General features: G+C 40.3%; 1 protein-coding gene across 2 annotated transcripts in view; it reads left to right on the top strand.

Moving 5' to 3' along the window:
- fbxo18 (F-box protein, helicase, 18) overlaps positions 1 to 16,566 on the top strand; it is a 25,635-nt gene that overhangs the window by 5,323 nt on the left and 3,746 nt on the right. Inside the window, exons 2-14 of one of the 2 annotated variants that reach the window (XM_015376789.1) lie at positions 1,214 to 1,372; positions 1,678 to 2,189; positions 2,758 to 2,894; positions 2,977 to 3,124; positions 3,206 to 3,387; positions 3,478 to 3,552; positions 5,067 to 5,158; positions 9,630 to 9,798; positions 11,723 to 11,942; positions 12,026 to 12,113; positions 12,201 to 12,296; positions 14,339 to 14,475; positions 15,501 to 15,597. In XM_015376789.1, the coding sequence (XP_015232275.1) occupies positions 1,214 to 1,372; positions 1,678 to 2,189; positions 2,758 to 2,894; positions 2,977 to 3,124; positions 3,206 to 3,387; positions 3,478 to 3,552; positions 5,067 to 5,158; positions 9,630 to 9,798; positions 11,723 to 11,942; positions 12,026 to 12,113; positions 12,201 to 12,296; positions 14,339 to 14,475; positions 15,501 to 15,597 (2,112 nt within the window). Of the gene's footprint in view, positions 1 to 1,213; positions 1,373 to 1,614; positions 2,190 to 2,757; positions 2,895 to 2,976; positions 3,125 to 3,205; positions 3,388 to 3,477; positions 3,553 to 5,066; positions 5,159 to 9,629; positions 9,799 to 11,722; positions 11,943 to 12,025; positions 12,114 to 12,200; positions 12,297 to 14,338; positions 14,476 to 15,500; positions 15,598 to 16,566 lie in introns of both variants that reach the window. The other variant, XM_015376788.1, reaches the window with a different exon arrangement.

Raw genomic sequence — 16,566 nt, 5'->3', positions numbered from 1 at the left:
AGAGACATTCAGCAAAGGACCACAGGTCGGATTTAATGCTTCATACATGGGTCTTGTGCTCTAACCACTGCACCACCAAAGCACGCCCTAATGTAACAACTTATTGAGGTTCTTGGAAACAATGGTGGTTCCCACTAGAAAGAAGGATCTGTGATAACGCTCCCTGGTGCATTTAGGGTGCAGCAGTCTGTCACTGAAGGAGCTCTCCAGTTCAGCAACAGCTTCGTACATGGGGTGGGAGACATTATGTTGCTACTGAAATTTAAACTAAAGCTTCTTCATACAATTACTATTACCTCCTGCAACCATTTTATTTAATACAATCCCTCAACAAATTTGTTTTGTAGTTTGGTAATTCAGGATTTTCTATGATAAAGGTGGAACAAGCTTATTAAGGATTAGAGATCAACCGATGTAGTTTGTTTTTTAAAACGGATGCAGATTATTTTGACATCAATCCAGTCGATCCCTGATAGGTACTGCTGATTTTATTGGCATCTCTTCCTCTATATAAAAATAAATAGTACATAAAATGGATTGCAATAAATGTTACACAAAACTAGGGCTAGGTTATATGGATATATTTTGAGGTTCTGTCATGATAACGATTAAAATGAGGATTAAAAAAAAGAAGATAATTACCTATTCACATATTTTTTTTCCAGGTACATGTGTGGCTATGAATGCATACCAAAGCAATTATAGCTCCACAAACATCACTGCAGAAAACTATACACATTTAAAACTTGGGTTTTTCAGGACACCAGTTACATAAACATCCCTAAAAATCTCTAAACATCCCACAGTGAACTAATGTAATCATTTCTTTGAACAGGTCAACTCCCCAATACAAAACCAAAAGGAAAGAAAAAAGAAAGACGTGATACTTCAACTTTTCAGCATAAATTCTGATTTATTATTTAGATCATAAATCAAGGTTCTCATCAGGAAAAGAAGTGTATCATGATAACAATAATTGTTATTAAAAAAATAGACAAATTGATAGAAAAAAAGCTGGCTGACTTGTCAATTTTTCTCCAATAAGGATCTGTCATGGCTTCATGTTTCCTAAGAATGTAAAGATTGGTTTGCACACTTTGAAGAGCTAACTGTACTAATAAATAAATGCTGTAAAGTTTATATTTTCTAAAAAATACCCTGAAGAGGCAAATCCAAAGGCAGTGTGATTTATTTACATTATTTGTGTTTACAGGGAGGGCCAAAAGGAAACGTCTAAACGCACAAGAATGTGAGGAGCTGGGTCGAAGTGAGGATGGAGCCGATCCCCTCACTAGACCCCAGACGTCGCATGGCAGCAGAGATCCCAACAGGGGGCTTTACCCCAGAACCCCCAGAAAGCAACGAAGGAAAGGTAATCAGATGTGAGCATCCTGCTGCAGACTGTTTGGAGCACGGATGGTGATTATCTCTGTAATTTGTAGAAAGACATTTTACTAAAGTGTTAAACTAATAAACATAAACCCTCTAAGAGGTTCTTTTTTATGTTTGCAAAAACTAAACATATTAAAGCTATATGTTTTGGTTTCACCACATCTTGTTTGCATTTGTAGAAAAAAAAATTATGTTTGTGTTTTTTTTTAATCTTTCCTTCAGCGGCATCCGTTATAGGAAGTCCGTCTGGGCGACAGAAGGCCATTAACGACTTTTACTCTGTAGAAAAAGTTCTAAGTTCCAGTCCGAACAAACCCTGTGCGCCGTCTACATCGAAACCCCCCCCTGGCTCTTGGGTCATACCTGAAGAAGAAGAAGAGGAAGACGATGACGTCAGCCTGTTGGCTACTCCGATTGAAGCTAAACCTGTAGCAGAGGAAGCAGATGAGATCGATGACGATAGTCTGCTGGCTGCTGAAAGTCTCCCAGAGGCTGAGGAGATCCCCCCCGCTAATGCCCAGCTGGGAGACACCGCAACGACGGATTATCTGGAGGGGATGACGGCAGAGATGTTTGGAGATGACGAGGAGTTTGAAGAGGAGGAGGTGGAGCCTCTTCCTGATGCCCACTTTGGACTGATTGGCAGCGGAAAGGTGTTGCTCCAACCACAGGGCTGCATAGATGACCTTCCAGAGGAGGTGCTGAGGGAGGTGCTCTGTTTGGTCCCTGCTTCAGACCTCTATCGCAGCGTCAGCCTGGTGTGCCATTGCTGGAGGAACATCGTTCTGGACCCTAAGGTGAACAAATCATCCTACAGCTTTCCATGCAGTTACAGCTTCAGTTTACAGTAAAGAGTTTATGATGTCACTTTAACTAAAGTACAAAATGAATCCCAAACAAAGGGACATGTTTGCCGAATGGAGCAGGTCATCATCAGGAAGATTAGACCTTTGATTGAAGGTTCTAAGCTAATAAAAGCTAGCTTGGTGCTCTGAGTGTTCAGGAGGTTGAAGACAAAAGTCTGAGCAGCGAGGATCTAAAACTGAGTTTGGGGAAGAGTTTTCCAGTCAGACAGTTGATCAGATAATACTGCTCGTTTCTTATCGGTTAAACCTCTCAACAACTTAAATTTATAACAATTTTTTATAAGAGGGTTTTTTAGTTGGTTAAAGAAGAGCTTTGATATTTTTTGAGTTTTTATTCAGTGTTTCTCCACATATTACAATATCGAATTACATAAAAAGAGTTGAAGCTCAGCAAAAAAAGTTCATGTCATCAGATTTAAATAAAATCTCATCCGAGAAACAAAGATGAGGTTCCACGTTCCAACCAGTCCTTTAATTCTTTCACTGCTCTGTGTCTCAGTTTGTGCCTTTTAAGAAGCAGTACTATCGCTACATGATGAATGAAAAGGAGACGGTGCAGGAGATCTGCTCCACGCTGAAAAACAGCAACATCAGCAGCCCCGCGCCCTCAGAGCACAGCATCCGCAGCCTGGTGGTGTGAGTCTGCTGACCAGAAAACACGCTCCCCGGTGAATCGTTTTGTTTTTATTTATGTCTTTATTTCTGCTGCTTTGTGAAGGTTAATGGCTCAGCATAAAGTCGGAGAGCGCGTGGTGCCGGAAGACGTCCTGGCCTGCGTAAAGAAACATCGTCTTTTCCCGCAGGCCGAAGCCTCCGTCAGGTTACGCATTCCTGACATCAAGAGGTTTCTTAACCTCGGCAGCGAGGTACGACTCCGTCACACATTCAGGAACTAGATGAGGTCTTTTCTGCTGTGAGAACGATCCTGATCTGACCCTGATCTGCAGGGTCTGAACCCGTACGCCGCCATGGCCGTCATATTGGTCCTGAGTGAGAACGTGGGTGACGTGCAGACCCTGGTCTCTCTGCTCTCACACTGCATGTCACGAAAGGCCATCACAGAGTACCTCAGCCACATGGCCACCATGCTGCTCGCGATGGAAAGGAACAAAATCAAGATTAACTTCAGGTGAGACCTGTGAACGGATTGGTTGATCTTTAAGAGGCACTTCTGGTCAACCATCCATGACCTGCTTTCTTTTTCCTTCTGCCTTTTCAGGTTGCATTACAACATCTACTACGTTCTTCATTTGATGGAAAACGGTCCTTTTTCCGTCAGTTCTGGCCAGAGCGGGTGAGTCCATAAATAATCCATCTTTGGTTGCTCTAGAAGTTTTATCTTGAAAAAAATCTATTTCCAGCCAAACAATGTTAAATTGTAGAAACCCTCCAGGCCCACAGAATAACAAGTCCTCCACATCTATAGGTGTGGTTATCCTCTCACAGCAATGTGTCGCAGTTAGCTTGATGCAGATACTTTTGATTTAAGCCCATTATTTAAGCGTGGTCTGCGCTTTGTTATTCCACGCCACAACGCAACAGGGACAATCAGGAACTAACTGTTGAGAAAAAAAAAAAGGAAAAATGCAAGGGGCAACTTTGTGCGACATCGGAGGGACATGAGGGCCAAAAAGAGCAGGGATCCAGGTGGAAATAGGGTCCCAGCGTTCTCACGCACCTCGCTTTTCTAGCTGGTCCAACTTCACGAGCATACGGGCTGTTTTTCAACACATTTCTCTCCTTATTTGCACATTAATGAGGTGGAGTGGCTGTAGGGAGGATTCCCATACAGCAGCTCTGTCTAGCTAAACCTAATAGCCAGAATATGCTGATGAAGATTCTCAGTCATCCAGGTCATAGTCATTCCGTAAAAATTCAAAAAATATCCTCTGGACTTGGTTTCCAAGATTTGAAGACGTTTTGCCACCTTTCCAGGAAGCTTTCTCAATTCAAATGTCTGGATCTGCAGTGAGTTTGAGTCTTTATATAGACAAAGCCTTGTCTATATAAAGACTCAAACTCAAGTCCAGTGGATATGTTTTGAACTTTTATGGAAAAACTAATAGCCAGAATATTGTTCAAAAATTTTGTCCAAACAAACGCAGGAGAAATGTTGCTGTTCTGGTGGGTAGATTCCAACCCAGCTGCAGGTCGCTGCGTCAGTCTAATATGCATTTTGCATAATAAGAAGAGAAATTAATGGCTGCTTCCAATATGAGAGCACAGCAAAAAAAGGAAAGAGATGGGGGGCTAGTTAAATGTCACACTGCATCTGACATCTGCAGTTTAGAAAACATAAGCTTTTATTTAGGGCTGCGACTAATGATTATTTTGCAAAAAAATTGATCATGTAGATATTTTTTTCGATTAATCAATTAATAATTGGACAGCAAAAGCTTCCTTAAAGACGATTTTTTTTTTTTACAAAAAAAAAAGGGGGAAACTAAAACTTTTCCACTTGAGTAGTTCCGGATGCAGAATATTAATAGTGGAATTTTTTTTAAATCGTAAATGCAAAATGTTTACACATGTTTTTATTACTCTAAAACAGGCCTTTTGCTGTCAGCTAAAGGCCTGTTTTAGAGTCTCTATACTCCATTTAACAATTAACTGATTACTAAAACCGTGACCACGAACCGAACCATGGATTTTGTGAATCGTTCCACCCCTAATATATATATAAAACTGTAACTGGAGCGTGTAACAAAAGTAATTTCCCTCTGGGATTATTAAAGTATTCTGATTACCAGTTGTGGAAAGCTATCGGGTCTAACGGCGTCCTGACTTGAATGTCTGTGTTTTTGATAGAATCCCTCAGATTCAGCTCACACGAGAGCAGCAGGAGATCCTCAGCCATGACATCCAGAGCCATCATGTGGTCAAGATAGTGGCGTTCGCAGGTACGGTTTTTTATTGTTGGTTTTAATTCTTTTTACTGTTTAGTCTTAACTGAATGCTTATTCTTACCGGTTCTTTTCCCTGAAAAGAGATCACTCGGGACAAACTCTTTAAATAACACTTCATAACTTATCTGAATTAATTAACCAGGAGACATGACAACAGATTTTGATATAAATTATAATCTTACTCAGATCAGAGAAATTGCTTAGAGTTTACAGAAGGCAGCTGCTCACCTCTGGGCTCACCTGTCAGGAAGTGGCCACAATTAACAGTTAAAAAGGCACTTTATACATCCCCAGTCTGCCACATCATTACATCATATATGTTAGCAGATGAGGAAACATCCATGGCTCCAGCCTTATCAAAATATTACACTTAATATTATATTACACGTTGTTAGCTGAAGAACACCACTCTCATTTCATTTCCAAATATCAACGTACAGAATAAATATTATAGCTGTATATCCGGACAGAGGAACTGTCTTAATTAGATAAACTATTGTGGAAAACATCAGTTCTGACATGCAACAGGCAGCTAATTATAAGGTGTAATAAACAAAGATAATTATCCTAACAAAGGTCATCATACAGCTCCATTGTGGAACGGTGGATTTCAGAATTAGTTTGAGCTTTTGTTTCATGTATTTATTTATGCTTGAATTCCATTTCTATGGGGGGAAATTATTGATGACAAAACGATTCTAATAACTGTAAAGGTTCAGTTTATTACAGAGAAATTAATTAATCTAATCTGAAACATAATCTAAGAGCTGCTAATAAATTAAACCACCAGGGGGCGCCCTTTCTGTTTCCTACAATCTAGCTACCACTCTACTATCTAATGATTTTTTATATATCCTCAATGTCAGCTGTAAAGGTAATCAGTTCATCTTCACTGTGTTAAAATTGTTATGCATTTAAGTTTCTGTTTTATGTTTATTTTATTAACTTGAAGATCGGTTGACTGGTTTCAAAAACCTCGAAAGTTAGAATTAAAAGTAAAATAACATCTTCGATCAAAAGATTACCACAGAAATGTAAAACATTTTTGAGCTGCCAGTTTTAGGGCTTTTTGTGATCCGCTCTAACCATCACCTCAGAATAACTGTTAGAAATCGTAGCCAAATGTTGTTTCCACCTTAATTCAACGTCGAATGAGCTTCATTCCAGTTAGACTTCTGCACTAGAGTCTGAATTTGGAAATACTGGTAGTGTGATTGATTCTGTTATTTTGGGATAGCGGGGAAAGGTGAATAATTTTAATTGTTTAGTTTAAAGATAATCTCCATAACCGGTTCAACAGAAAAGGATATGTTTGATTCCTTTGTACAGGTAGATCCTCCTCAGATCAGACAGTCTGCTGCAGAACCAGAGCAATTTTAATAGTTAAAATCACTAATAAAACTCTCAAAACTCTATTAGATGCTCCCTTTTAGGGCCTTTTTTGTTTCTAGAGGGGATTTGGGCACGAGTGTATATGAAATGTGGGGGTGTCAAAAAAAAACTTCATACTTCAGCCAATTTACAGCTGTTAATCTGTGAGCACAGCGTGTACTGGATGTGAACGTGAGGATATGTTCTTTACTGTCTCTGTTATTATAAACGGTCCCAGATGGCCCGGTTTCAGATGTGATCAATCATTAAATGTTCTTAGTGATTATCAGTCCCATAGAATGGCTCCAGGCTGCACCTCCTCTACCTTCTAGTAGGTTCTTATGGCTGATGATATGCAGCTCACTGTGGATAATAGCTGCTCTGGCCACGTCTAAAACCTTAAGTTTCACTTTACATTTACATACTTTTTATCTACTTTATTTACAGCATTCCTTGTTTAATAAAGCTTTGCTTCAAGTGAATTCCACATGTTTTAGTAACACAGATTTAATGTGGTGTTTAAAAACAACTCAATTTACAGGATATGAGATTTTATGGGCTTGATATGATACGCTTTATATGAGGTACATGCCGATCAACGTTCTTTTTTTTTCACAATAGAGGAAGAACTACTAAAATCATGTTTACATTAAACACAAACACATTAATTATTTCTTTGGGAAAAAATGAATTACGTTAGGGTTAGTGTTAGGATTCATTCAGTGATAACAACCTACTGAGCCTACTGGTAGGTAGGAGGCACAAATTTGAAGCCATTCTTTGGGACTGATAACCGCTAATAACAGCTGAAAACGGCTGTGTACAATTTATGATCATGGGTTGGGTCACAGTTTATTATTCACGGGTCCGTGGGATCTGGGAAGAATTTTTTTATATTCAAATTTTTATTAAGAACAACATATAGAATGTGCAGTTCATCTGTTCACAAAAGGCAGTATAGTCTTGTAAAATCCTCCATTCCGTTTTTTATATTGATCCATACAACATACCACCTCATGTGATTATCAGGTATTTAGTGTTCCGTTTTTTTTGTCTTTCCTACTTCTCCAACCCGATTCCTCTGAGAGGAGCGGGGAGGAAAAAGAATGAACAAAGCAGTGTTACCACTGAGTAACTTTTACAAACCGTAAAACAAATGTTCTAAAACGAACCAAGTAGCTAAGGAACTACGGGTTTCACATCACTGTCATTATGTACAAGTCTGGTGTCCAAGAAAGTCCGCCATGGAGTCCAACATTTTTCAAATTTGTCTTGTTCCAGTTTCAGTGCAAATGTCAGTTCCTCCATCTTGTAAATGTCTTGAATGCTGCTTATCCAGTCTTCAACTGTGGGAGTCTTATCAGTCATCCATTTCCGAGTGATTGCTTTCTTGCTGGCGATTAGCATTATGTTGAACATATATGTTTTATAGAATCCTTTTACACAGTTTGGACGTTTCCCCAAGACCATGATCTCAAAGTTCGAGACAAAATTATCCCCAATTACTGTCTCCACATTTTGTTTAATTTTTTCCCAGTAAGAAAGTGGTTTTGGACAGCTCTATAAGATATGAAAATGGCCAGCTTGATTCGACCCACATAACCTCCAGCACGTTCTATCTGCATTTTAGCCCCTCTGAGCCAGAAGCGTGTAGCAGTCTTCCAAGCAAATTCTCTATACGTTAGTGATGATGTACACTTCCAACAGTTATTGTGAATTTGATATGTCCCCATTCCTTGTCCCATCTCTCCTTGATGTATAATGTATCGACCCCCCCCCCCCCTCCAAGGTTTGTAGTTCATTATACTGGGACAGGATTTAATTGAGGATAATTGCAGGTATTGCGTCAGGTCTTGGGTCTGAACTCTATGGATGGGGTCAATTTTGAAAAATCAGAGCCGTGCAGGACTCTGACTTGAGTGCGGCTTGCAGTGTGATCGTTCTGCAACTGTAATTCTTGATCATTTATGGAGGTGGGATAGAAAAGCCATTTAGTTCCTCCAACGGCTTCATCTGAGGCAGCAGTCTCAGATGGGGCTGTTTGGCTGCACCTCCCAATAAATCAGTTAACTTTGCATCTAATTGCGATGAAATATTAATTGAACTTTCAAACTGTTTCTAAAAAGCCAATACTGAACAGGTCTGTTTCTGTCTCCTGGTCTGGAGAGAATCAACCAGGTTTTAGGAAAAGTATCATTTTGTCAGAATAAACAGGAAGTAGATATATTCAGCTAGCATGGACCTTGCATCTGATTAGAAACAGGGAGAGGATTTTTGGGAATGCATTGCTGTCAGAGGTTGTAATCATTTTATGACATCACCTAGAGACGGCCATCTTTCCTGCCATGCAGAGACGTAGAAAAGAATTAAAAGTGTTGCTCCCAGCTGGACCCATTGATCATGGAGGTGCTTGACGCCACATATGGCAAACAGCGTGGGAACTTCTGAACCGAAATGCATGCTTGTTTGTTTTTTTGTTTTTTTTTAACCCAATCGGACAGCAATACATTGGCTGAGTGTATTGGGGGATACCGAGCTAATACTAATGTCAAATGAATTAACCATATTACCTCGCCATGTGACATAAACATTGGTGCAAAAAACTAAAGTAAGACATGGAAACAGATATAAAACCTCACTAGCTTCTCTTAAGATTAAACCATTAGCTCTGCAATCAAAGAATTGTAGTGCTTATATCGCTGTATTGCTCTGTATGATATCAGTGAAACTAGAAATGACTGGATCGGAATGCTGGATCTGATCCGATACTCAGATCAGTGCAACTGTAGTTTAAATCACAAACTTACGAGTATAAATCGTCAATTACAAGTACACTTCTACAGCCCCTGAATTCATGATTTGTCCTTCTTCTGCCTTCTGCTTAACTTGTGTTCAGAACTTTTCACAGGTGAAACTCTGATGTTACATGTAGGTAGGAGTTAACAGCAAGGGACAAATACAAATCTTATATTACTTCACGTTTATGGACACATTTACAAATTCAGCACAATGGCGTACATTTTTATTGACTGTTATCTTGCTCCATGCTATTACTGTTTTGTTTATTGAAGCAGTATTTTTAAATATGTCACAGGTACAGGAAAGACGACCACGTTGGTGAAATACGCCGAGCAGCGTCCGCACCTTCGCTTTCTCTATGTAGCTTTTAACCACTCGGTGGCCTCTGAGGCGCGACGCCGCTTCCCTCCCAACGTGGACTGCAAGACGGCCCATTCCTTAGCCTACAATGATGTCGGGAGGAGGTAAGGAACGTGAAATTCAGGCTTTATAAGGATTTGGACCAGAGGTGTTAAAACTTTTCTATAAAACCTATAAAACGGGACATGGCGGTGGGGCAGGGGCTCAGCCTATCATGTAGGGAGGCCTAAGTCACTGGTTCCCACTTCTATCCGTCCCATTTCCTGTCTGCTCACTTTAAAAACAATAAAGGCCTTTAGTGCCTAATCAAATCTGCAGGTTTTTTCTTCTTGCTCAAAAACAAATTTACTTAAGGCTATAATGGAGGATTTTGACGAGTTTTTGAAAAGACCTGTCCTCTCCACTTTTAAAAAAAATGCACATGGACAACCCTGTACCCGCTCCCAAGAGGCCTATTAAAGGAATAGTACACCCAAAATATGATTAGCCTTCATTTTCTACTCACCCCCATGCTGAACAACACTCTGGAGTACTTTTTTGATATCTCAAATGCATCTGGAGATCTGGGAGGCTTCTTGCTGTCTGCTGACATTCAAATAATGGAGGTCTGTGGCGCCCGAGGCAGAAAGGTCCATAAAAGTCCACAAAAAACGTGTCAATATTCCTCCATACTGCTCGTCCAATGTATTCCAAGTGTCCTGAGTGGGTAGCATCCAGAATTTACTCGAAACGAAGTCATTTAGAATGTTTTTAGAGCATAAACAGTAGTTTATAGGATTTCCTAAAAGCGCGCGCCTGCGAGTTCACGAGTCTACGGAAACCGCGGCAGACCAAACCAGATGAAAGTGCGCATTCAGCTCGGCAAAGAACTCACGCTCTTCCTCAACACTGAAGTCCTCAGACATTTTTCTTTCGTTGTTTCTTTCTTTGCACAGGTAAACAGCACATTTCTTCTTCTACGCTTGCATTATCGGCAGAGCAGACGCTGAATGCGCACTTTCATCTGGTTTGGTCTGCCTCGGTTTCCGTAGACTCGTGAACGCGCTTTTAGGAAATCCTATACACTACTGTTTATGCTCCAAAAACATTCTAAATGACTTCGTTTCGAGTAAATTCTGGATGCTACCCACTCAGGACACTTGGAATACATTGGACGAGCAGTATGGAGGAATATTGACACGTTTTTTGTGGACTTTTATGGACCTTTCTGTCTCGGGCGCCATAGACCTCCATTATTTGAATGTCAGCAGACAGCAAGAAGCCTCCCAGATCTCCAGATGCATTTGAGATATCAAAAAAGTACTCCAGAGTGTTGTTCAGCATGGGGGTGAGTAGAAAATGAAGGCTAATCATGTTTTGGGTGTACTATTCCTTTAAACACGTGTTAGAGCGTGCACCAGCCCATTTCTCCTCGTGCATGCTCTGTTTAAAAGTTGTTGCTTGCATCGCTCACACAAGCTTACTTTTCCACTATGTCAATGTGGAATGGGGACGATGGGAGCGCGTAGGACGGCCTTACCTAAACATATCACCAGAATGAATGAAAATTAAGGGGACCACTTATTTTGATGATCCACCCGGAAAAAGAAAATCCTCCACTATACCTTTGGCCATTATTTAACAAGTAATGTCATCAAATGATTCGATATTTGCAGTTTTGACTTTTTTTTTTTTGTCTTTTCAGCAACAAAGGCTCTCCCCACTCCTGCTTTATTTTTACTCATCTCAGTCTGTTTCTCAATAACAATCAGTAGTTTCTGTTGCCTGTTTGTAATGAAATAAAACTAAATGCTAAACATTATTGATGAAAAAAAAAAATTGTTCCACTTCTTGTTTTTCTGCATCGTTTTGATTGTTTCCTAGCATTTTTAAAGTGTTTAATTCAGCATTAATCAGCTGAACTGGTAAACCTCTTTCGGGAAACCCCCATGAGTTAAACTCACTGTTGTTTGCTGTTGCTGTAAATTTAGGGACTCGACATGATCAGCTTCGTTTGGACTCAGCTGTGTGTCTCTTTCTGTGTCGCAGGTATGCGCTTAACAAAAAGCTCACCTTCAACGTGAATGCGTTCTCCATCAATTTTGCTCTGACTCCTGGGGCCGCAGGCTTCAGCAGAGCTAAAGTGGTGGCTACAATTCTGAATTCCTTCATGGCCTCGGCACACCCGGCCATCGGCCCACAGCACGTCCCCTATGACTACGCCGTCAACAAGGGCTACAGGCAGGTCATAGGGCCTGATGAGCAAAGGGTGAGGATCCTTCAACTAACTTGTTCAGTAAAACCTGTTAATGTTTGCATCAATGTCGTGTGTGTTATTTTCTTTTTTTCCAGTTTTTTATTGAAGAGGCAAAGGCGATCTGGAACAAAATGAAGGACCTTAAGGAGAAATCAAAACAGGCCTACTACATGCCTCATGATGGTGCAGCAACTATGACTTATAACGACAAAAGCATCTTAAGGCAAAAACAAATGGTTTCAGATTGAAGCTGTATTCCTTCCTTCCCAGGTTACCTGAAGTTATGGCAGCTCAGAAACCCAAAGCCCTGCCTGTCTGACCGATACGATGTCATTTTCATCGATGAGGCTCAGGACTGCACACCAGGTACTTTAGGTTCCTTCTGATGTGAAAGGCATTAAAATACTCTCCAGGCACATTTCTAATGTTCTATGCAGACTGAATCAGCACCCTAAGGCCTCTTATAAATCAATCCTGACTCCATGCTCCTTCTATGCAATTTCCTGCTTTTTATGCGCCTGTAGATTCTCTTCTGGCTATTTGGCTCCACCATGTCAGTCTTGGTCACTTTTACCCCTTTCCCACTGGCCAAAAAGCCTGTTTAAACCCGGGAACCAGCAGCTGTTGACGTGTGTCAACCCAGGTTAAAATCACTTTCAAACGTTGCCCTTCCATGCTGCTCTACATTGTCTACTTTCCTGATTTCATTTTTCACTGTTCACATCATCAACAGACAGGCAGCAGTTTTTTTGTGGCAATGTGAAGAGCACCAAATGCTGATTGTTAGTGGATCTCAGCTGGATGTTAAGGATGTTAACCTGCTAATTTCAATGGGAAAGAGTCTTTTGAGGGTGAACCAGAGCCATATAGGTTAAAAAAGTTGACATTGTGCAACCGTTAGGTTTTATCCAAGTAACGTCTTCCTATGTGCACAGACTTAACGGCACAAACTAAACTGTTCATAATTGATAGCATGTTAGCATTCATAACATGTAGGCGAATTACTGTCCCCCAGACATCCGCGGTTATATTTTTTATATTTATATTTTTTTTAAAGAAAGCGGTGCGTGTATGATGTCATCCACGCTCGCCGGCTACCTTTCATTCTTCCTGTCTGCTGAACTGCTGCTAGTTTTACTTACATGCCTGGAAGATGTCCAGTGCTACAACCACAGATGATCTCGTTCTCTAAATGGAATTGAATGATTCAGATTAGCTAGAATGAATAGAAGGGGTAGAGCGTAGCCGCCTGTGACCCGGGCTGCCTGTCACAACTCCAGTCTGCATGTGCGGATGACGTCATACACACTCCTCTTTGTTTAAAAAAAATATAAATATAAAAAATATAACTGCGGATGTCTGAGGGACAGTGATTCGCCTACATGTTATGAATGCTGGCGTACCATAAATAATAAATTATGAACAGTTTAGTTTGTGTATTCAACTCGTTGCCCATAGGAAGACGTTACTTGGATATAACCAAACTGAATATCTTCAGAACAGCTCCAAATGACACAAAACTCATATGGGTGAGTAGAACATGATGTAATAATGTAAAATCAAGGGCCCAATGTAAATTAAAAAAAAAAAAAACCGGAATTCCCCTTTAAGTGCATTTTTTTAAGCCACTTTTTTTTTTTTTTTTTTTACTTTTTTTCCCCTTGTCCACTGAGCCTTCAAATCATTCTCTTAGAGAGGAAAACACAATGGAGAAGTTCATTAAGTGACTGTTGCTGTGTGAATCAAATGCCGTTATTTAACATAAAACATTTCAAATTCAGTTATTTATTTTAGACCAAATAACATGCGCTGAGAGGTTTTCCTGCGGAAGCGGGAGAACAGGGTTGGGACGGGGGAGGCGCCTCATGGCAGCACCTGCCGCTGGAGGACAAGAGTAGGAACGATACGTGCTTTCATACAAGAGTCTCCAAAAGTGACACCAGGAAAGTCGCTAGATTTGTCTCTAGTTGTTTTTTTTTTTTTTTTAATAGTCGCTGGAGGGGTCTGAAAAGTCAAAAAAAGTCGCTGAGTTGGCAACACTGCACGGGTGAACCCTGCGGCATTTTTATAAAGGAGGGCGGGATGCGCGCTTTGAAAAAAATAGAACTGGCGCTTGGAGTGGGTCTCACCCGGGGAGTAGAACCGCCACTGACCATCTCTCTCTCTCTCTCTCTCTCTCTCTCTCTCTCTGTCTAGTCTCGTTCATTAATGGGAAACACTGAATTATGAGATACCGGGAGCCTCATGGTGTTTAATCTGCATGTATAAAACATTCAACAGGCATGTGGAGACTAGTTTACATTAATTGTTTTAAATAAACCTGTTTGCAACAGTTTTTATTTTGCGTGTGAACTTTTGGCAGCTTCATACTGAAGTATGGTTCTTAAGAGCTTTGTTCTTCCTTTCAGCCATCATGGACGTCCTGCTTTCCCAGCGCTGTGGGAAGATCCTGGTTGGAGACCCCCACCAGCAGATCTACACCTTCAAAGGGGCGGTCAACTCCCTCCGCTCAGCTAGCCACTCACACATCTATTACCTCACTCAGGTACCAGCAAACCGTCCTGCAGCTCTCATAATATATTCAGCTTCCCCTTGATACAGTTTCACAGTGAGATTCACACAGTTGTAATTTTTCACTCAAAGAAACTATGATGGGTTTCAATAAATATGTGGAAAAAGAAGCACAGATTTGATGAGACAAAACTGACAGACAAGGTGGTGGCAGCATCATGATGTGGGGAGGTTTTTGATTCAGCTGGAGCAGAAAAACCAGATGGAGGTAAACAATGGGCAGTGGTGGAAGCAAACGTTTTAGAGACTCCAGAAAATATCAAAACTGGATGAAGGTTCACCTCCTGAAGGGAACAAATACCCTCAACTTTCAGATCTATCTCTTCTCCAACACACCTGAATCCAACACCTGATCTGATTCAGGTGTTGGAGAATGGATGCATCTAACTCCACCCATCGTTTTCCTTCTTTTTGCATTTTTTTCCGGCTGTTTGTTTGATTTTGACCTGGAAACGTTTCAAAGGGTGTTAATAGTTTTGTAAAGTTATTTATTTTCTTTATTAAATGGGAGGAAAAAAATGCAATCAAATAAGTGTTGAAGGATGTTGTTATATATTGTCTTTGTATATTATATCTGCTGTGATGGCGTTTTGAAGGAAGTTTGAGTTTTGTTTCCACAGAGCCACAGGGATTGTAGAGGAGTTTTAAAAACTGCTGGGTTTAAAAAATGTTCTTTGAACCATTTCAAATCAGGTACAATTTAAATACACTAAGCAGTTGATATCTATTTATTTGATTATGGTTGTGTTCAATGAATAATTGCAAAAATAAATAGTTTGTTAAAAATAAAGAAATTTGGAGTAAAAAACTTCTTAGACAGGCTTGTACATCTGAAGCAAAAGTCTGGAAAGAATTTATGGGGTAGAAAGTGTGCCACGTTTTTTCAGCCTTTCTTTTAAATGTAGGAAAACTTGCACACACTTTAAAAAAGATCCTCCTCTTTAACGCTTCGTATCTCTAACTGCAAACATCAATTAATATTCTGCTTTCTTTATCCAGAGCTTTCGGTTCGGGTCGGAGATCGCCTTTGTGGGTGCAGCCATCCTCAAAGTTTGCAAAGGGGTCCAGAAGATCCTGGTGGGAGGAATGCAGAAAAGTAAGAGCAGCAGAAGGTTGTCTTTAATGTCGATGCTTAGAGCTAAGATGATGTTTTAGGCCTAGATTAAATGTTTTGATCGAAGCTCTTACACATTAGTATTAAATAGAGTTTGAAAGAATATTTTTGTTCTTTTTTTTCTTCCTTTAAAGAAGTACAGTCACTTCATATGAGTATACAAAAAAAAAATGTATCTTGATAAATATCCACCCTGATAGTGTTTAGAATCCACAGGTGCTGAGCCTCTATATAATGTGGCGCCATCTGCTGGGAGAACTGTGAAAAAGCCAGATGGTTTCTTTTTTTATAGAGCCTCATCGTCCTGCAAAGTCCTCAATATAAAAAGACAGCTTAGCATAATCGGAGACCAACTGATATGAATAAGCTGATCTACAGCAACTAGTCACTGGACAGAATAGTTGGTCCCCCTTGTTTAATGAAAGAAAAACACAACAACGGTCAGAGCAATAAACAAAACTGATAAAGTAATAAGGATTAAAGATTCTATAAAGACATTCTCAGACATTTCTTTCAGCCACACTTAACAGAATGATTTGAAAAAAAAAAAAATTAAGACATTACTAGTTTAAAGTCGCAGGGAAGCAGGGATTACATTTCCAAATTCTCCTGAGTGGTGCCCGACTTTACATGAGTGAATAAAGTGAATGTGATTGGTCGATTATCAAGGGGGTGGGATTGTTGTGGTGGAAGGTTTGGTTGTGGCCGGTTTTTTGGAAGCATCTTGCTAACCAGTTAGCAACTTAGTGCTAGTAGGTTCCCGATGGGAAATTCCATTGGGACCAAGTAGGACTAAATTGGTGACTTAGAAACGACACTGTCAAGGAACGCTATGGACAGAGGAAACATGCAAGAGGAGGAGAGTTTAGTGTCGGGGGTCATGGATGAGTCTCCTCCGTCATCCATTTTTTATTTAGAGGAGGAAAGCGGGGACGAAGATGTTGTGGAAGA

The sequence above is a fragment of the Cyprinodon variegatus genome, unplaced genomic scaffold, assembly GCF_000732505.1.
Source record: "Cyprinodon variegatus isolate N-32 unplaced genomic scaffold, C_variegatus-1.0 Scaffold142, whole genome shotgun sequence".
Classification (NCBI taxonomy): domain Eukaryota; kingdom Metazoa; phylum Chordata; class Actinopteri; order Cyprinodontiformes; family Cyprinodontidae; genus Cyprinodon; species Cyprinodon variegatus.
The sequence above is the reverse complement of the archived record's forward strand: the minus strand, read 5'-3'. Positions and strand labels throughout refer to the sequence as shown.